Genomic DNA, 18798 nt, shown 5'->3' on the forward strand with positions numbered 1-18798 from the left:
AAGCCAACGCGTTTCGCTCCCCAACCTTGGGAGCTTCGTCAGGGCTGAAACCAAATGTGAAAATATATACATATATTAATAATACATACAGACATATAGAAAATACAAAACATAATTTACAACATTTAAAAGACAATAACACCAACAGTTATGCGAAGAGATGGCATCTCAAATAAACAATGGACAATACATATAAACACTAAAAAGACGATACAACCGTCATGTGAATTAAATATCCTACAGTCAAGTAGCATGGTCACATAGAGCCACCAGTTATTTTTTATTCTATTTTAATTTAAAAAGGAAAAAGGGGAAGGAGAAAAAGTGGGGGGGTGGCAACATTCTAAAGAAAAGCAACTTGATAAAAAGGAGGGGGGAAGGGAGAGGAGGATATAAACAAAGGAGCAAAGTGAAAAAAGAAAACTAAACCAATAACAGTAAGAAGAGAAAGAGCTTTATCCACAGATTTGTCCAAAAACACTTTTAGCAATAAGTTCGCAACAAAGAAGCCTTACCAAGATCAAGTGAGCTTAGACCTGTGTGGGTCCTAGGATCGAGTAGAAATAGCGACATTCATTGTAGTACAGCTTGACCAGCGTTGTACATGGAAATATAGTCTGAACGAAATCCAATAGAACAAAGATAGTGCTCTTTAAAATTAAAAACAAAGAGAGATTGTATATATCAAAAACTCGTACCATATTAACTCATGCACAATTAATCAAAGACTGTTACGTGACAAATGGTAAAAATAATATAGGACACAGAATACAAAGCCTCACCAAAAGGAAAACGTTGTAGGAGTCAAATAATCCACATGTGTGTCTAAGGGTGTCAGGGGGGTCGTAAGTCACTACAGTCAGAAAGCAATAATATGCAAGAACCTGTAAGGGTCACCTGAAAAGTAAGAAAAAATACTAAAGTTCCTTTGGTCAACAAAAGGAAAGTGCAACTATATTAAAGGGCGATACAACTGAGCACAAAAGCATATCACAATTGTACACAGCCCATAGTGTGATCTCTACAAAGGCAAAGGTCGCTAGAACATAGCATTTTTTTTATATATATATATAGTTCGAATCAGCAACAAATCGTCATAACCTTTTTTCCAGGGGAGTATCACTATGCAAGACAGCATATAAGTAATATACACAACCCACATCGTAATCACTGGAAAGTCGAAAACGCCAAAGCGTTACAGCTTGAAAGAATAAATCCAGCTGTAATTTGTTGTAACTGTCTTTGAAAGTAATATAGCTAACTGTAATAGAATCTTTAAGGACCTGAGGTCGCTGATAGGGGGTTTCCTTTGGGGCAATGGTAGGCGGCGAATAGCCCTGGCAACGTTAATGAGACCCAGGTTGGAAGGTGGCCTGGCGGTGCCGGACTTTGAACTATTATCTGGCGGCCCAACTGCAGGTTTTAACGCAAAATATAGCGAGGGAATACCAGGGCCCGGAAGGTGGCTGGGGGAAGGGAATGCCTCGTCATGTGCAGGCTTATATAGTTCTGCAGCAGAAGCTAGACCTGAGGGACTTGACGGGGGAGGAACGGACCCTGAGACTTTGCTGAAACAGGATGCAGCGAATGGCGGGGACTCCTCACCCGTACGCACCGGAGATCCCGTTGGGCATGCTGACAGCACTGCCACATGGTGGGGATTGGTCCCCGCTAGCGGATTGGGAGCTGATGGGGGTCCAGGTGGTGGGAGACTTGTATGTGAACCAGGAGCTGGTGCCTTTCTCAGTGCTGCAAGAAATGTTTGGGCTTCCAGAGGGGGACTTCTTGCTTCACGCCGCGGTCACAACGGCAATTCAAAAGCACTGGAAAACAGGGAAACAGGAACCGGTGGAAACCCTGGCTTGCCAATACACAGTGATGGCGGCGGGCACGGTTAAGGCAGTGACCTGCCTCCACTCCCGACTGCTTAGGGAAGGTATGCGTCCCCTAGATGCTCTTAAGGCGAAATGGGAGGAAAGTATAGGTCGGCAAATACCGGATCCCACTTGGGGCCAAATCCTTAAACGGGCATGGAAGAGCACAAGAAACACTCGCTTTCAACTAATCCAGTACTTTGTGTTGCATAGGGCTTATCTAACACCGGGGAAGATTCGGAAGTACTTCCAGGTCCAGGATGCGTTGTGCCCGAGATGTCGGGAGGAGGATGTTGAGCTAGAACATATGCTCTAGCTTTGCCCGCGCATGGGGGGCTACTGGGAGGAAGTGGGGGAGCTTCTGAATGCGGTTACAGAGAGACAAATAGATTATGACATGGCCACCTGTTTGCTGCATTGGTTCCCTCATACGGCTAAGACTAAGGTAACCAGCAAATTTATTGATTTAGGGCTTTTGTTGGCAAAACGCGAAATTACCTGGCATTGAAAAGCGAAGGAGGGTCCATCGTTTGAACGGTGGAGGAAGGAATTTTGCAAGTGGGCTAGTAGCGAGAGTGTAGTGAGGCTCAGACAGGCCACCCGCTCAGGTCATGACAAAGTACTGGAAGTAGCACGGGCATGGGAGGCCTTGGTCCAAACCCTGAAGGACCAACAGTTGACGGAAGGGGGAGAGTAGGTGTCACATCCACGTGAGCATAGCGTATGACACGTAGTTTTGCTACCCAACGATAATTCAGTTGTGCTATGTTGGGCGATTTGGTAAGCGCTCACACCACCATTCATGTAAGGGGGAGGGTAATGAGAGGGAGGGGGGAGCTGGAAGGGACAACAGTATGGACTCTCAGTGTTAGCTCCCGGGGGGTAGTTCTAGTTTGGTTGCTGGAAAGTTGGGAGTAAATGAAAAGCGGATACAAGAATCCTGTGGTTAGCCAGATCTGGCTATGATAATGCGAACTATGCCTGCACATCACGATTCTGATAATTGCCGCCCGACCTCCGGGTTGTGGGCTAAACGGCTGGGTACTTCGAATTTCACTGTTCCATAGACGACGAACGATGATTGTGTAACTATAGGTTGGCGTAACTGTGTGACCATATATCTGCAATAAAAATATATTTAGGAAAAAAAAAAGGACTATACAGGATTGTATAATTTGATCATGAGAGAACAAATCCTTAATAATTGTCAGAACCAGTTGTTGCACCAACACCTGATTGACTCAGATCTGACCTCTCCCCAAGAATTGGGAAAGAAGGCAGACAAATTGGTCAGAACCAGGGTTAAGCAGAAACCCCAGAACCAAGGTGGTGATCAGAAAAGGGAAGACCAAAAAGGTGGGGATCAGAAACAAAAAGACCAGAAGTCTTCATCAGGCCCCCAAAATTCTAATGAAGGGGGGTCCCAAACTTCTAAGAAGAAAAAGAAAGAAGGTCCTAAGAAACCTTGGTGTAATTATTGTAAATCTGCCTCTCACTGGTTTAGTGAGTGCACCAAGAAAGGTACATCCCCTACCACTGTAGCCCCTAAGGCACCTGCACCCCCTAGTACAGTTAACAGTGGTAGTTCCCAACCCAAGGCTATAGTGGGGTTAACCATGGGTACTGAGGTGGATTCTGGCCTAGTCAGGATCCCCACTCAGGCTGTTCTTGTCTGTAATGTGGACATGGCTATGTCCTCAACTGTGAGTCCCAGTACTCTGGGCAAGTACAGGCAAACACATTTAATCAAGGACAAAGTGGCTCAGGCCTACAGGGACACATGCGCCAGTGTCACTATAGTGACACCTAACTTTGTGGACCCTGGACAGATTGTACTGGGTGATAATTACCTGGTGACCAATGCTAGCAATGTCACTACTACCCATAGTGTGACAGTTGTTAACTTTTCCTGGGGAGGGGTAACTGGCCTCAAAGAGTTGTGGTAAGTGCAGTCCTCCCAGTTGAATATCTGTTGGGCAATGATCTTGAATCCTCAGTATGGTCAGAAGTGGAGTATAGGACTCATGCAGAGATGTTAGGCATATCAGCACATGTCCTTGCTGTGACCCGGTCACAGGCCAAAAAGTGCCAAACTGAACAGGCCTTGGATCCTGAAACTATGGACCAAGTGCCATCCAAGAGAAAGAGCAGTAGGGTCAAGGCAGTGCCTTCCCCCCTACCTACAAGTGAGATCAGCCTTCTCAGGAAGCTGATTCTGAGACTCCTGAAGGAACTGTCCTAGAAGAACATGAACCTGACCAGGTTGAGTTTCTTGGGACAGAGGGGCCTTCAAGGGCAGACTTGAGGCAGGCACAGTTAGACTGCCCCTCTCTTGAACCCCTCAGACAGCAAGCTGCTTCTGAGGCTGCTGGGATTGCTACAGGTACCCATAAAGTTTACTGGGATGAAGGACTCCTTTATTCTGAGGGTAGAGACCCCAAGCCTGGTGCTTCCAGGAGGTTGTTCATACCTCAGACCTTCAGGGGTTTCTTTCTTACCTTAGCCCATGATATTCCCTTAGCAGGACATCTAGGCCAGAACAAGACTTGGGACAGGCTTGTCCCTCACTTTCACTGGCCCCATATGTCAGAAGATACTAAGGAGTTTTGTCGCTCCTGTGTGACCTGCCAAGCCAGTGGCAAATCAGGTGGCACAAAAAAGGCCCCCCTCATACCACTACCTGTGGTGGGGGTACCCTTTGAAAGAGTTGGGATTGACATTGTTGGACCAATGGATCCCCAAACAGCCTCTGGGCACAGATTTATACTGGTGGTAGTGGATCATGCCACCAGGTATCCAGAAGCTATTCCCCTAAGGACCACAACAGCACCTGTTGTGGCCAGAGACCTCCTGGGAGTTTTCTCAAGAGTGGGCTTTCCAAAGGAGATTGTCTCAGACAGAGGTGCAAACTTCATGTCTGGGTACTTGACTGCTATGTGGAAGGAGTGTGGTGTTAATTACAAATTCACTACACCCTACCATCCACAGTGCAATGGGCTTGTTGAAAGATTTAACAAGACCCTCAAGGGTATGATCAAGGGTTTACCTGAAAAGCTTAGGCGAAGTTGGGACATCCTTCTACCCTGCCTTCTGTTTGCTTACAGAGAGGTCCCACAAAAGGGGGTTGGCTACAGCCCTTTTGAGCTTTTGTTTGGGCATCCTGTAAGGGGACCCCTATGTCTGGTGAATGAAGGATGGGAGTTACCTCTCAAAAAGCCTAAACAAGACATAGTGGACTGTGTACTTGGTCTCTGCTCCAGGATGGCTGAGTATATGAAGAAGGCTTCTAAAAACCTTGAGGCTAGCCAAGAACTTCAAAAAGCTTGGCATGACCAAAAGGCTGTGCTGATTGAGTACCAGCCAGGACAGAAGGTGTGGGTGTTGGAGCCAGTGGTCCCAGCAGCACTCCAGGACAAATGGTCTGGACCCCACACCATTTTTGAGAAAAAGGGAGAGGTCACCTACTTGGTGGACCTTGGAACCCCTAGGAGCCCACACAGGGTGCTCCATGTCAACAGACTCAAAGCATATGTTGACAGGGCAGACATGGGCTTGCTCATGGCTACCGATGAGGGACAGGAGGAAGAGAGTGACCCTCTCCCAGACCTGTTGACTCAGAACCCTGATGATGGTTCAATTGATGGTGTGGCCTTAGCTGGCAGCCTCACTGACCAGCAGCAAGAGGACTGCAGACAAGTTCTACAGTCCTTTAGACATATGTTTTCATTGACACCTAGTCAGACTAACTAGTGCACCCATGCGGTGGACACTGGTGACAGTCTGCCTGTGAAGAGTAAGATCTACAGGCAACCTGACCATGTCAGGGACTGTATAAAGACTGAGGTACAGAAAATGCGGGAATTGGGAGTAATTGAGCCATCAGAGAGCCCCTGGGCCAGCCCAGTAGTCCTTGTACCAAAACCTCACACCCAAGATGGTAAGAGAGAGATGAGGTTCTGTGTGGACTATAGAGGTCTCAATGCTGTCACTAGGACAGATGCTCACCCCATTCCAAGAGCAGATGAGCTCATTGATAGATTGGCTTCTGCCAAGTTTCTGAGCACATTTGATTTGACAGCTGGCTACTGGCAGATCAGGTTAGCTGAGGATGCCACGGCCAAAACTGCTTTCTCAACCCCAGGAGGTCATTATCAATTTGTGGTAATGCCCTTTGGCTTGAAGAATGCACCTGCCACTTTCCAAAGGTTGGTGAACCAAGTCCTCACTGGGTTGGATGACTTTTGTGCAGCTTATCTTGATGATATTGCTGTCTTCAGCTCCACCTGGGAGGATCACCTGGTCCACCTGAAGAAGGTTTTAGAGGCCCTGCAGAAGGCAGGCCTAACTATCAAGGCCACAAAGTGTCAGATAGGGGAGAGTAAGGTTGTGTACCTGGGCCACCTTGTAGGTGGAGGTCAGGTTCAACCACTGGAGAGTAAGATCCAGACCATCAAGGACTGGGCTCCTCCAAACACTCAGACACAGGTCAGAGCTTTCTTGGGCCTGTCTGGTTACTACAGAAAGTTTGTTAAGAACTGTGGGTCCATTGTGATACCACTTAATGCCTTGACTTCAAAGAAGATGCCAAAAAAGGTTCAGTGGACAGTTAGCTGTCAAAAGGCATTTGATGACCTGAAGAAGGTCATGTGCTCTGCACCTATCTTAAAGAGTCCTGACTACTCCAAAGAGTTTGTCCAAACAGATGCTTCTGAGTTGGAGGTGGGAGCTGTGCTTTCACAACTTAATGTAGATGGTCAAGATCAGCCCATTGCTTTTATTAGCAGAAGGCTGACCCCTAGAGAGAAATGTTGGTCAGCCATTGAGAGGGAGGCCTTTGCTGTGGTTTGGGCCCTGAAGAAGTTGAGACCATACTTGTTTGGCACTCACTTCAAAATTCAGACAGACCATAAGCCCCTCTTGTGGCTAAATCAGATGAAGGGTGAGAATCCCAAACTGCTCAGGTGGTCCATTTCCTTACAGGGGATGGACTTTACAGTGGAGCACAGACCAGGGACTGACCATGGCAATGCAGATGGTCTCTCCAGGTACTTCCACTTAGAACATGAAGACACAACTGGTCACGGTTAGTCTAATGTCCCTGCGTTTGGGGGGGGTTATATAGGAGAGTAGGGTCTGCTTTCCTATGGTCACCTCATTTTTTGCTTTTTGCTTCACTGGTTTTCGACTTAATGTGGCTGTGGGCCTGCTAATCAGACCCACAGCCCTGCTGTTCTCTCTCTAAATTTCACACCATGTACTTTAGGTACATCACCAATTGGGATTTGGGTCACTCTTATGAGTCCCTGTACAGTGTACTATAGGTACCCAGGGCATAGGTGCACCCAAGGCCTACCAGGGGCTGCAGCATATCTTATGCCACCCCTGGCTGGCCATCCAAACTGACACAACTGGCTGATCACTCAGCTGGGGCAAGGTCGTGTAACCACCCCTTGCTTAGGCATAGTATTCCTATACCTACCCTTATATATAGACACATATGCACCTATAAGTCACTCCTATGGCAGGCCTTAACAATCCTGGAGGCAGAGTGCTTGGTTTTATGTGAGATGGTGCTCTAGCATGAGCTGAGCCTGTCTGCAGCTTTCGGAACCATGTCCTTATAGCTGTTCTATGATATAGCCATACCATACCATACCTCGCGGTTAAATGCTATCTTTGGTTTGGCTTTATCAAAACATGTCGTGTAAGGTGTTATACGTTTTGGAACATTACCCCCTCGCCAGTTCTGGCGACGGGGGTAGCATTCCACCCTTCTAGAGGGAGAAGACATGTTACTTCCACTAATCCCGGTTAAAGTTAACCAGAGCCTCAACATCACAAAATGGATGCTGCTGCCACAGTCACAAGTCTGACCTCCTGCTGCTGGGAGTCCTTCCAGCGAGGGAGGCTTGGACAATAGGTTTCCTGTCTTGGGAGGTGCTAGCACCACCCCAGACAGGCTATAGTGTATTGGGGCAGGGAGGGCTGAATGAAATGAGACACTGCCTGGGGCACACAAGGTGTCCCATTCATAGTCTAGTTCAAACCGGTGCTGGGGCACTCCAGCCCCAGCTCTGGCGCGAAACTGGACAAAGGGAGAGGGGTGTACCTGCTAGGTCCCTCCTAACAGGTAATCCAGCCCCTAGATTTGGTATATAGGTAGGAGCTGAGTCCCAAGACTTTGGATTTATCCTGACTGAAACTCTGATACGAAACTCTGGACCTTCGACATCCTACTCAACATAGAAGACTGAAGAATCTCCTTTGTGGTCAAGGAGTGACCACCCTGCACAAGCAGGCACCATCAAGCGATCAACGGTTTGCTTTGACGATGCTCCTGTCGGAGCCCGAGCACAGAGCCTGACAAGACCTGGACTTCCAGACTTCCTTCAGCCCGATCCACAGCCACAGCAAAGCTGAGATCCGTGGAGGCGACGCTAGACGTGGTGCCGGCCATCTTGAAAAGCCAGAGAATTGCTTTCCGTGTAACTTCTGAGGCACCCTCGAAGTTGTGTATTGGGGATTGGGAAGCCCCAGCCCCGAGAACCATCTGCACCGAAGATCAGCCCTCCACACTCAACGAGTTCTGCGTGGGGCCCTTCTGCATTTTCCTGCTTGATGCATCTGTCCGGTCACTTGCCCATTGGCTAGTGGCCTCTGTGCCGACGAAACCTTCGATTTACAATGCTGGTCTGGTTGCACCAGACTGGCCCTTGCTCCCCTGAAAAGGAGCATCCCATCAGACCTTGCTGGTCTGATTAAGAAGCCATCTTCCTTTTTTTTGCGTGGGGTGCCTTTGCCAAGGCTTGTTGACTTCAATCCGGAAGCCGACACTGCCGAAAACGAGATCCTTTGTGGGACAGTCCATACCCAGCTCCTGGTCCTCGTCGACACCTCCTGGTCCACGTGGCTGCAGAGACAAGCTTCACGACAATACCTGATTGCTTCGCGACATCGCCTGGTTCCTTCCTGGTTCCATTCTGGTCACTGGCTAGTGACCCAGACTCTTTCACCTCTGCTTTCAGGTACTCTTCATCCTCGATCCACCCTTGGATGCACCCGGACACTTCTCTCCTGGTCGCCTGCAGCATTTTTCTCCAAGGCTCCATAGGAATCAGCGACGAAACCTGACACACTTTGACACCTACGCACCTGCTTTCTGTGGGTGTGGTAACGCGAGTATTTTGGTACTCCTGTGGGTATTGACTATCCTAGTGTCCTAGTTTCAAGTAGCTTTTCCCTAGTCCATCTGGAAGTGTCCTAAAAGAACTAGTTTCCATTTCTTTCGTTCCCATTCTAACTCTATGGTAACTTGCATGCGTGTAAAGACACTGCACGCGCATCCCGTGGGCCTCCTGCTCTCCATCCATTAGTAGTACAGTGTAGCCCCAGCGATTCTCCAGGCCCTAGGCCTTTCCTTTGTTCGCGACGTGGTTCTTATACCACTATTTTAGCATATGGTTCGAAGTGCCCCTAGGGCATTACTGTATTTTGTGCAACTTATTGTATTTTGATTAAGTATCTTGTATTGTGCTGGAGTTCAGAGGATTGTGTTAGAAATAAATACATTTATATTTTGATATACAACCTGTGTGGTGTCCTTTCACTTGGTATTAAAGGGATTGCATATGGTAAAACAGCTGGCTTCACATGCCCTCTTGAGTTTAGCCTAAGACTGCTTTGTCCATGCTACCACTAGGATAGCTGGTCTATAAGGTTGACTCTACAACCATCACCATAAGGGTTGTTTCGACTGGTGCAAGGTGCTCACTAGAATAGTGAACATCATATACCAGGCCAACTTCTCACAAGCATAACATACAGAGAGAGTACTTAAGAGAGTCCAGAATTGCATATTAAAATCTCGAGAATCACCAATACAATATATGGGTATAGGACATAATGAGTATTTAAACAGTACCGCACAGTTGGAGGAATCGGGTTAATAAATGGAGTAAAAGAAATAAAATGTTATGCAGGAAAGTACAAAGAGCAAGGTGCTTACCACGGGCATTATGGTGGAAGAATTCAACATAAGCAGCAAAAAAGGGTCATTGGTACACACAAAAAGAGAGCTTCGGCTTCAGGAGGAAGAACCTTGGGATGAAAAAGATGTGGAGAACCCACCGTTACTGCAATCCCAGGTTATGATAATTTTTTTTCGTGTGATCTCAGACTAAAACCTGACAGAAAATGATGTATATTCTCCGTTTTAGAAGGCATGAGACGGCAGCGGTGCTTGTCTGTCCATGTGGGAATGACTGTAACATAACGTGAAAGTGTCTAACTCTAGTATGTAAAAAGGTTATAAAGACAATATTTTGTTCTTTCTACCGCTCTCCCTCTCTCTCTCTCTCTCAGCCTCTTCTCCGTGGCTGCCTGGACATGTCCCTGTACAGCTTTGGGATCGAGCCCATCACTTGCCACGCTTGGAACAAAGATCGCTCACGTGAGTACAATATGAGAAACAGAAGTGCTTGTGCCATGGCAAATATCTTACCCAGAGGAGAGATGACCCATGTATAAACTGGGAAATTTCCTCAGCAATCCATTGCTTTTCGAAAGCTCATAGGGCAGTGCTTAATTTGTGCAGGTGGATTCCGGTGCTTGGCACTGGCACTTAATTGTCAGCAGCGGCTTTACTGACAGTCCACATGGTGGCACTGTCTTTTTTTAATTTTGAGGTGAGCAAAACAACTTTGTTTATTAAGTCAATATGCATTGAAAATGAATAATACCGGCCTCTCATGCCATTGTAATGGCTGTCTGTGGCCTGAAATAGTCTGAATTGTCACACTTGTAGGGGTGCGATGGTTAGGTTTTATGTAGGTACCGCCATTGGCAGCGCTGGCAGGTTATCGGTGGGGCATGCTGCAGTGGCCTTCCGAGCAGGGCCCTGACACTTCATTTTTTACAAGTTAAGCACTGGGAACACCCGAGGTAGTGGGGCCTACAACGTCACCGGCCAACGCTGAAACTTAACAAACAGTCCGAGGACACTGAAGAGCTGTAGACAGAGAAGCCCTGCGTCGTGACGCGACATGTTTGGGAAGCTGATCAAACTGCCTGGCTTCCGGTTCCTGACCCAGAGCGAAGACCAGCCAGCCCATTGTGTCTCAAAGTTAACCTGTTTGCCCTGTTTAATTTTTGCAGATAGGCGTCCCAACGGCCTGAAGCAGAAACTGCCCCTCTGTGGTCGAGGTCAAACTTTCATTTGGCGGTGTTCCCCACGGTGCTGGGGCTTGCATTACATTCGTTGATCAATCATGCCTTTAAAATGCAATATCTAAAAAACTAAGGGGGAGGAAGTGATGTAGAGTTGAATCTCTGTTTACTTCAAGTAAAGGCGATTAATGATTTGATTGATGATAGAAAGCTTTTGTAAAGTTGATGTTGGCATCATTCTGTCTTGATGAAAGCAACCTTTACTCACAAAAGTAATTTGTTTCTGTGCCTTATTCGCCACATTTCCCAGCAATATAAAATAGATAATAAAAATTTCGGATGGAATATGGATCCAAGCAGTAAACTATTACAAATTCAGAAACGACGCGCTCTGTGTCAAGGGTAAACAAAAATAAAATACAAAAAAGGTAATGTCGTTTTTTGCATACTGAAATATGTATTTGAAAGTGAACCATCCTTCACAAAAAAGGGGAGAGGGTCGAAAATAAACTCTACCACCCCGAACCACCAAGTATCACACATAAACCCATAAAGGGGTGGAGAGTACTAGACCCAGAGTGAATAGAAAAGCAAGCAGTGGTAATATAGAGGAAGAAACGATCAAGTAGATCAGAACCATGTGGAGGTCAGTTTTACCATCATGGAGTACAAATAAGAGTTTATTGATAGATTAAACTCGAAATGGCGTCAGGCGGGGGGAGCTCCAGAAAACACAACTGTTCTGATGGGGTCTCCAGCACCGGTCGTGCCCGCTCCTGCTCCGCCGCGAATATTGCCAGACTAAGGTAAGAGGGGAGACAAGACTGGGACAGATAGATGTCCTGATGAAGACCGACACGACATGTCAAATGTGGGCACTATCATACGGTCGAAACATGTTGGCTATCGCAGTTTAAGGAGGGGTGTTTTAGGAACTTGATTTCCTTCATAGACACTGACCATCATTCACTCATTTTTAATCCTGACCTTGGAACCTATGAATAAAGGTCTGACAAGTATCCATGAGCCAATTTTAAATAGCACTATCTATTTACTGCACCTTGGTCTATCACTATACCCATTCTTGGGGTAACACTCTATTTGTGATCACTGTTTGTCTCCGTTATTGTGTTTTATGTTTCTCCCCCTCCCTATGCCCTGCCCTGTGCGTGGCTACGCAGGGGCGTTTTGTAAGCAGACCCGATGATGAAGCATGTCACACACATTTGTGTGTGAGTGAGGGCAGTTTTTCAAAACACACGTTTGTGCCACTGCTTGCTTTTCAATTCACTACGTTTTTGTTCATAGATATTTTTATAAAAACTGATTTCATTTTATTACAATGCATAAGTACTAATGAATGAAAACGTACTTCAAAAATGAAAACTTTAATAAAGAAAACTATAAAATCTGACAAATATCAACATTATTGAAAATATTAGCGAATTGTATTCATTGTGGGGGGAGAACAAGGGAACCATTTAACTATAGCCACTCTATTTGTAGCAATATTTATTAACTGTAAAGTGTATGTTTTGATTACTGAGGACCTTGCTTCTGGAAGTTGATAGAGGTCTTAGAGACCGATAGGACTAATGCAACATCAGTCAGATATCAAGTTAAATCTTTGCGCAAGGAGTACTTAATTTGTAAAAAAATAAGTGCCAGGGATCTCATCAGAAAGCCACTGCAGCTTACACCACATATTGCCCCTGCCATACTGCTAATGATAGTAAGAACTACTAACCATCTCACTCCTCCTACAAGTGTGACAATTAGGACTATTTCAGGTACCCAAAGCTATAGGAATGGCTTGGGTGGCCGGTAATAGTAATTTTTTATGTTGATTGAATTAATAATTACCTGTTGCTGTGGTCACCTCTAAATTAGCCAGACAGCACCACCATGTGGCAGACTGGTACAAGCACCAGTGTTGACAATTAAGTGCAGGTGCCGAGCACCAGAAACCACCTGCTCAACTTAAGCACTCCATATTAATTATTATTGTATGATGAAAACCTGGATGTCTTTGGTCAGTGAGTATACATTTGCTTCGGACTGCACAGAGTGTGCACGATTGTTGTACCGTAGGCCATATTAGAGCGACATGTGATCAGATACTGCAGTAACTGCATTTCTCATTACAGAAATTGCCATCAGCCCAAATAGTCATGTTGTGCAAATCTATCAGAAATCTGACAACCAGTGGAAGAAAATCCATGACCTCAGCGAGCATAATGGACTTATTACAGGTTTGATTGTGCTTTATTTCTTACCTGCTACCATGTAGATCTTTATTGATAATATAAAATAATGTTTTTTATATTGTGCAAACTCATCTAAGTCGCAAAGTACAGGTAAATAAAAGACGTTCTACTTCTGCAATTCACTGCCAGTCATGTTTTTAAAAACTCCAGAAAAAGTGTGTGTGTTGTCACTGCCTGTATTCAATCCTTAGGGCAGTATTAACAAAATGTCTCAATATCTATTTTATTCCATGCCACATTACAATTGCACTTAGTGTCTATAACCTATGAAGGGATAACAGATTGCTCTATCGTAATAAGCACAAATTAAGATATATTGTAGGAGGCAGTGGTACCTAAAAAAGCAAATATTGAAAGAGAGGAAACTGAATACATTAGCAGCTAGCAGCTAGCAGCATTAGCATCTAGGAAAGAGGGAGGGGTTTACACGATTAGAAATTCATGGTTGTTATTTACCTTCCAGCGCCTTTATCTCTTTGTGACAAATTCTTGTAAATTTGCTTTAAAAATCATTTCAGGAATTAAGAATTTAGCTTTTGCTATGAATAACCTGACGAAATGTCTTACAGGAAAATAGCCAAGAATAGTACAAAAATCGACTTGATTGTGTGTAATCACATGAGGTATTTCCCCATTTCTATGTGGAAATACAACTGTAATTTCATGTCCCAGAATTACTGTTCTTTGTAGGATTTGGTATTTTAAGATCAGAATTCCCAATGGCTTTTCCAGCAGCGCTCAAGTATCTTTTGAAAGAACTGTCTGTGATCCAGTGTACATGTTAACCTTGAGTTTTAACCTTTGACTTACTTCGGTTTCTCAATATATAGTAAATGACCGGTGATAATTTTTCCACATTTTCAGTTATTGCCACTAACACAGATCTTGTTAAATCACACAAGAGAATGACTGAGCGCCAAAGGACAATCAAGAAAGTAAAGGGATCCCAATTTGCAAACCAATAAACCGGGCGCCTATCCAAACCAGTGAATTATTTACAATTTTTAGGTCGAGTCTGGGCATCCCATGTGCTGCTCTGCAAGCCATGCTGTATTGAGTTATGGCATAGATACCCCGCCCATTTCCCACCCATAATTTCAATTGGCTCCTTGTACTGTCCTTTTAAAATCTTTGCTTTTCATTCCTCAATAGGTTTGGTAATCCCTCCTGGGTACTGCCTTGTCTGCAATTGTAACCACCTTTACTGGTGTTGTTACACGGGCTCCTTTATCTAGTAGGTGAGCACTATTTGCTTAAACTACTTTCTCTTACCAGCTGTTGTAGGCAGGACACTCTCTCTGGTAACCACATTATTTATTTTTTTACACCACTGGGCACGCCTTTTGTTATACAGCTTCCAACATGCAAAAGAAGCGGTATGACGCGTGGGGCCATTGCATAGCTAAAATATTTTAATTGTTTTTCAAAACGCACATGTGCTTTATCTTTAACACAGCGCCTGCTTTTTAAAAAAACATTTTATTTTACCCAGAGCACACACCGTGCTTTATTTATAACATGGGAAGCGTGGGTAAGCGAATGTTTTTAAGCCGCGCCGCCTCTATTTTGTTTTGCATGGAGCGGCATGTTCGTTGAAGCTGTTTTTGCCTCCCCCCCCCCTGCTTCCCATTATGAGCCCTCCCCCACTCTCTGAGCAAAAACGGGGCCTTTCTCAATCAAGTAGTAATGCTTCCTCATTCCTCCTCCCGCAGCCATTCCCTGGTCTACCCGACCCCAACCCTTATTCCCAACACACCCGCCCCCTACGCAGGTCCTGCGGGCGCCTACATAGTACGGGCTTCACAGCGTCATTTATATTCTTTAAAAAGTAGCATGTGTAAAAGCATTTCCATTCTCTGCTCTGCCCGACCTCTCTCTCGCTCCCATCACTCCCGGGCACAGGTCCTGCGGGCGCCTACAAGGTACGGGCTTCACAGCAGCAGCATTTGTATTTTCAAAAGAGTAGCGTATGTAGTCATTTGCAGTTTGCAAATGCTCTGTCACTACAGGCAAATGCTCTATTACTTACCGGTAATCTTCAATACTCCGGGGCCCGTTATCCTCGTCCTATTCATGACAAAGTGGATACAATCATCTCCTGACAGAAAAAGAAAACAGAGGAATGCTGGGACGCTAACCCCAGCCCCTCAGACTGGGAGTACATAAGCAGTACTTACCCAGCACTACGCCTGAACTACCAAGCCCCCAACAGGAAGGTCGGCGGTCTGAGAGGGAGGGTGGGGCGTAATGAATGGGATGAGGACAACGGGACCCGGAGTAATGAAGATTACTGGTAAGTAATGGAGCATTAACCCCTGGTCCCTACTGTCCTCATCCCATTCATGACAAAGTGGAGAATACCAAAGCAGAAACCCGGCCTTCCAAAACCCCCACACACACTCAGGGAACCACACCAAAGGCAGCAACCCAAGGGAAGCAAAAGGGAGAACCGCAGGATACAAGAGGCAGAGCAACCATCCAGGAAAGCACCCCACCAAAGCAGGGTCGCACCCCCCAAAAACAAATAGGAAACAACCAAGACGAAGAGGAGGACAACCCACAGAGTGCAACCAGCACACGCCAGGAGCCCCCCCCCCACAAGGAAGGGGAGAACATGCCACGCCAAAACAAACAAAGGCCACCAACAACAAGGACAGTGAGGAGGCCTAACCAGGAAGAAGACCTCCAGCAGCCAAACTGGCCAGCAAGCCAGAGTCAGGCAAACAGGGACACAACCAAGGACCGGAAACCAAGACCAAGGAAAACAGAAGGCGACAGCAAGGAGGTAGTCAACCAGAGAAACAAGAAACAGAGTACACAGGCCAACAAAAAGGGAACTCCAAACCGCCCAGCGAAAGGGAGCATGCCACAAAGGAGACCAGGCCCAAGAAAATGAAGTCTAACAGGAGGCTCCCCAAAGAGACGCCAGAGACAAAGCCCCAGAAGGAAAACAGAACCAAAGCAACCAACATCCCGGAACTACAGAAGGGAAGCCCCCACAGCCAAACAGGACACACAATGCCCAAAAGACGAGGGGAAGAACGGACGGCCACACAGCCCCTGAAACAATCCGGCATGAAGGATGAAAAGGGGCCCACCAGAGGCTAACAACACCGGGCAGACGCACCGGAGAGCAACCCAAAAGGGAAAGAAGAGAGCGCCAGCCATCAGGGCAAAGGCACAAACCCGAAGAACCAACCAAGGGCAAGACCACCCAGACCAAACCAGGAAAGAGGGGAGCATTGACCAAGCACCAGCAACCCCCACAACCAGAAGTACACGGCCCCTAACAGAGCCGACACACAACAACCCCCAAGCACCCAGCCCAGGAGGTGCCGTAAGAGCCCAAAGGGCAAGGCCCACACAAGAACACCAGGGAAGCACGAACACAGCCCCCGAATGCCGAACCACCAGGCCCCAAGAGCCATAAGGGAGCAGTCGAGCACCCAACGGAAAACCAGCCACAGAAAGATGGAAAGACCAACCACTACCAATCTCCCACCTCACTCACCTATCGGTCCTCTCAATCTGAATTTACCCCCTACCTCTTTTAATGATCCCTCACCGCACTATAATCCCCCCCGACACCCCCCTCAAGGCTTTCCCCCCCTACCGCCCCATGCTATCCCCCACCTTGATATCCCGCACTCTACCAATCTCCTTAATTTAACTGATGCACTCTACGCATCAATTCCCTCCCAATCATTCCATAAAGTTGAACTTCTACTCTCATCCCTTGTATTAGAAATCTCTTCTCTCAGAAATGATATCTCTCTCCTCCTCAAAGTCCATCCGTCCAACCCAGACCACACTTCTACGTTATCGGAATGCGCCGCACTGTCACAAGACGTTGCTCAGCGCATGACAACCACCAACGGACCTCCTACTGTATCGACCTCCACCTGCACCCCTCTCCTCCCCGGTAAATTCACGGCCCGAGCTAAGCATAATGACTACTCTATTAGCACCACAACTAACAACCTTAACACATCCTCTCCATCACACCGTGACAATAGCATCCTACCCTCAGGAATCACCTCTTCCAATAACTCCCCTGACCCCCCCTCTGCATCCTCGCTCACCATTCCCTCTCCTTCTACAATACCTGTTCGCTTAAATACGAACGGACTCCCCCCGCACCCAACATCTCCTAGGCTTCCTCAAATACTTAGACCTATCCCCCCTGTCCCATTACCCCTCCTCCTGCCTCTACTCCCCTCCGATACATGTTGATTAACTGTAGATCTGCCTCCTGCCACGCTACGGAGATTGCTGAAACCATCCTCAGTGAAAATATTGACATCGCATTCCTTACAGAAACCTGGCTCACCGCCCACTCCACCCCTATCCTAGACCTGCTTGTCCCTCCAGGCTTCTCTATCATCTGAAAAGATAGAAACGAACAACTAGGTGGAGGACTTGCCTTGATCTTTAAAGACAAATTTAACATATCGCCTGTCCTGCTCCAAGACCCTTCATCCTTTAAATACCTTTGCGCTGACCTCTCTTTTCCGGGCTTGCCCTCCACTCGGCTACATACCATCTATCACCCACCGGGAAACTGCCTACCCTTCCCCGAAGAGATGACTGAGGTTATTATTCAAGCATCGATCTCCCACTCCAAGAATCTCTTCCTGGGTGACTACAACATCCATTTGAACAAGAATGATGATCCTGCGGTCGGATCACTGAAATAATATCGACTACCAAAATATCGACTACCCAAAATATCGAGGAAAAAATATCTACAACCAAAATATCGAGTTTGTATGTACAAACAGGTAAGTACAAAAATATCGAGTACAAAATATCGTTTACAAAAATATAGTTGTAAAAAATATCGACTTTAATCAAAACAATGTTTAATTACATTAATATAAAAAATTAATTACTAAAATATAATTAACAATACTTAAATTAACTTTTAATAATTAAATAATTAATGAAAGTAAAAAAATAAAAAAAATTATATCATATTTCTTAAAACATATATATATATATATAGTAACAAAATGTAATTAAATAATAGCCAATATTATTAACGTACAAATACAAAAGAGTAAAAATTACTATTCCCACTGCAAAGAGTGCAACAGTGGATATATGACGTTACAACGCAACTTTTACAACGCACTACCATTACAACGTAAGTATTGGTAAGTATATAATATTTTTTTTTAATTTAAATTATTTAAAATTATTTAAATATAATTTAATTTAATTTCATTTCATTAAATTAAATTAATGTAAATTTAATTGTACTTTATTTTTACACTGTACCCCTGTACCCCAAAACTGACCCTGAACCCTAAAAAAACCCTTTACCCAAAAACCCAAAACTGACCCTGAACCCTAAAAATACCCCTTTACCCAAAAACTAAAAACTGACCCTGAACCCTAAAAATACCCCTTTACCCAAAAATTAAAAACTGACCCTGAACCCTAAAAATACCCCTTTACCCAAAAACCCAAAACTGACCCTGAACCCTAAA

The 18798-nt window shown here is 45.6% G+C and overlaps 1 protein-coding gene across 1 annotated transcript in view; it reads left to right on the forward strand.

Annotated features, from left to right (window-relative positions):
* LOC144770060 (actin-related protein 2/3 complex subunit 1A-B-like) overlaps nucleotides 1-18798 on the forward strand; it is a 159178-nt gene that overhangs the window by 77072 nt on the left and 63308 nt on the right. Inside the window, exons 2-3 of the mRNA XM_078654291.1 lie at nucleotides 10236-10323; nucleotides 13187-13291. Of these exons, the coding sequence (XP_078510417.1) occupies nucleotides 10260-10323; nucleotides 13187-13291 (169 nt within the window). The 5' untranslated portion in view covers nucleotides 10236-10259. The remainder of the gene's footprint in view (nucleotides 1-10235; nucleotides 10324-13186; nucleotides 13292-18798) is intronic.

Source organism: Lissotriton helveticus, chromosome 7 (assembly GCF_964261635.1).
Source record: "Lissotriton helveticus chromosome 7, aLisHel1.1, whole genome shotgun sequence".
NCBI lineage: Eukaryota > Metazoa > Chordata > Amphibia > Caudata > Salamandridae > Lissotriton > Lissotriton helveticus.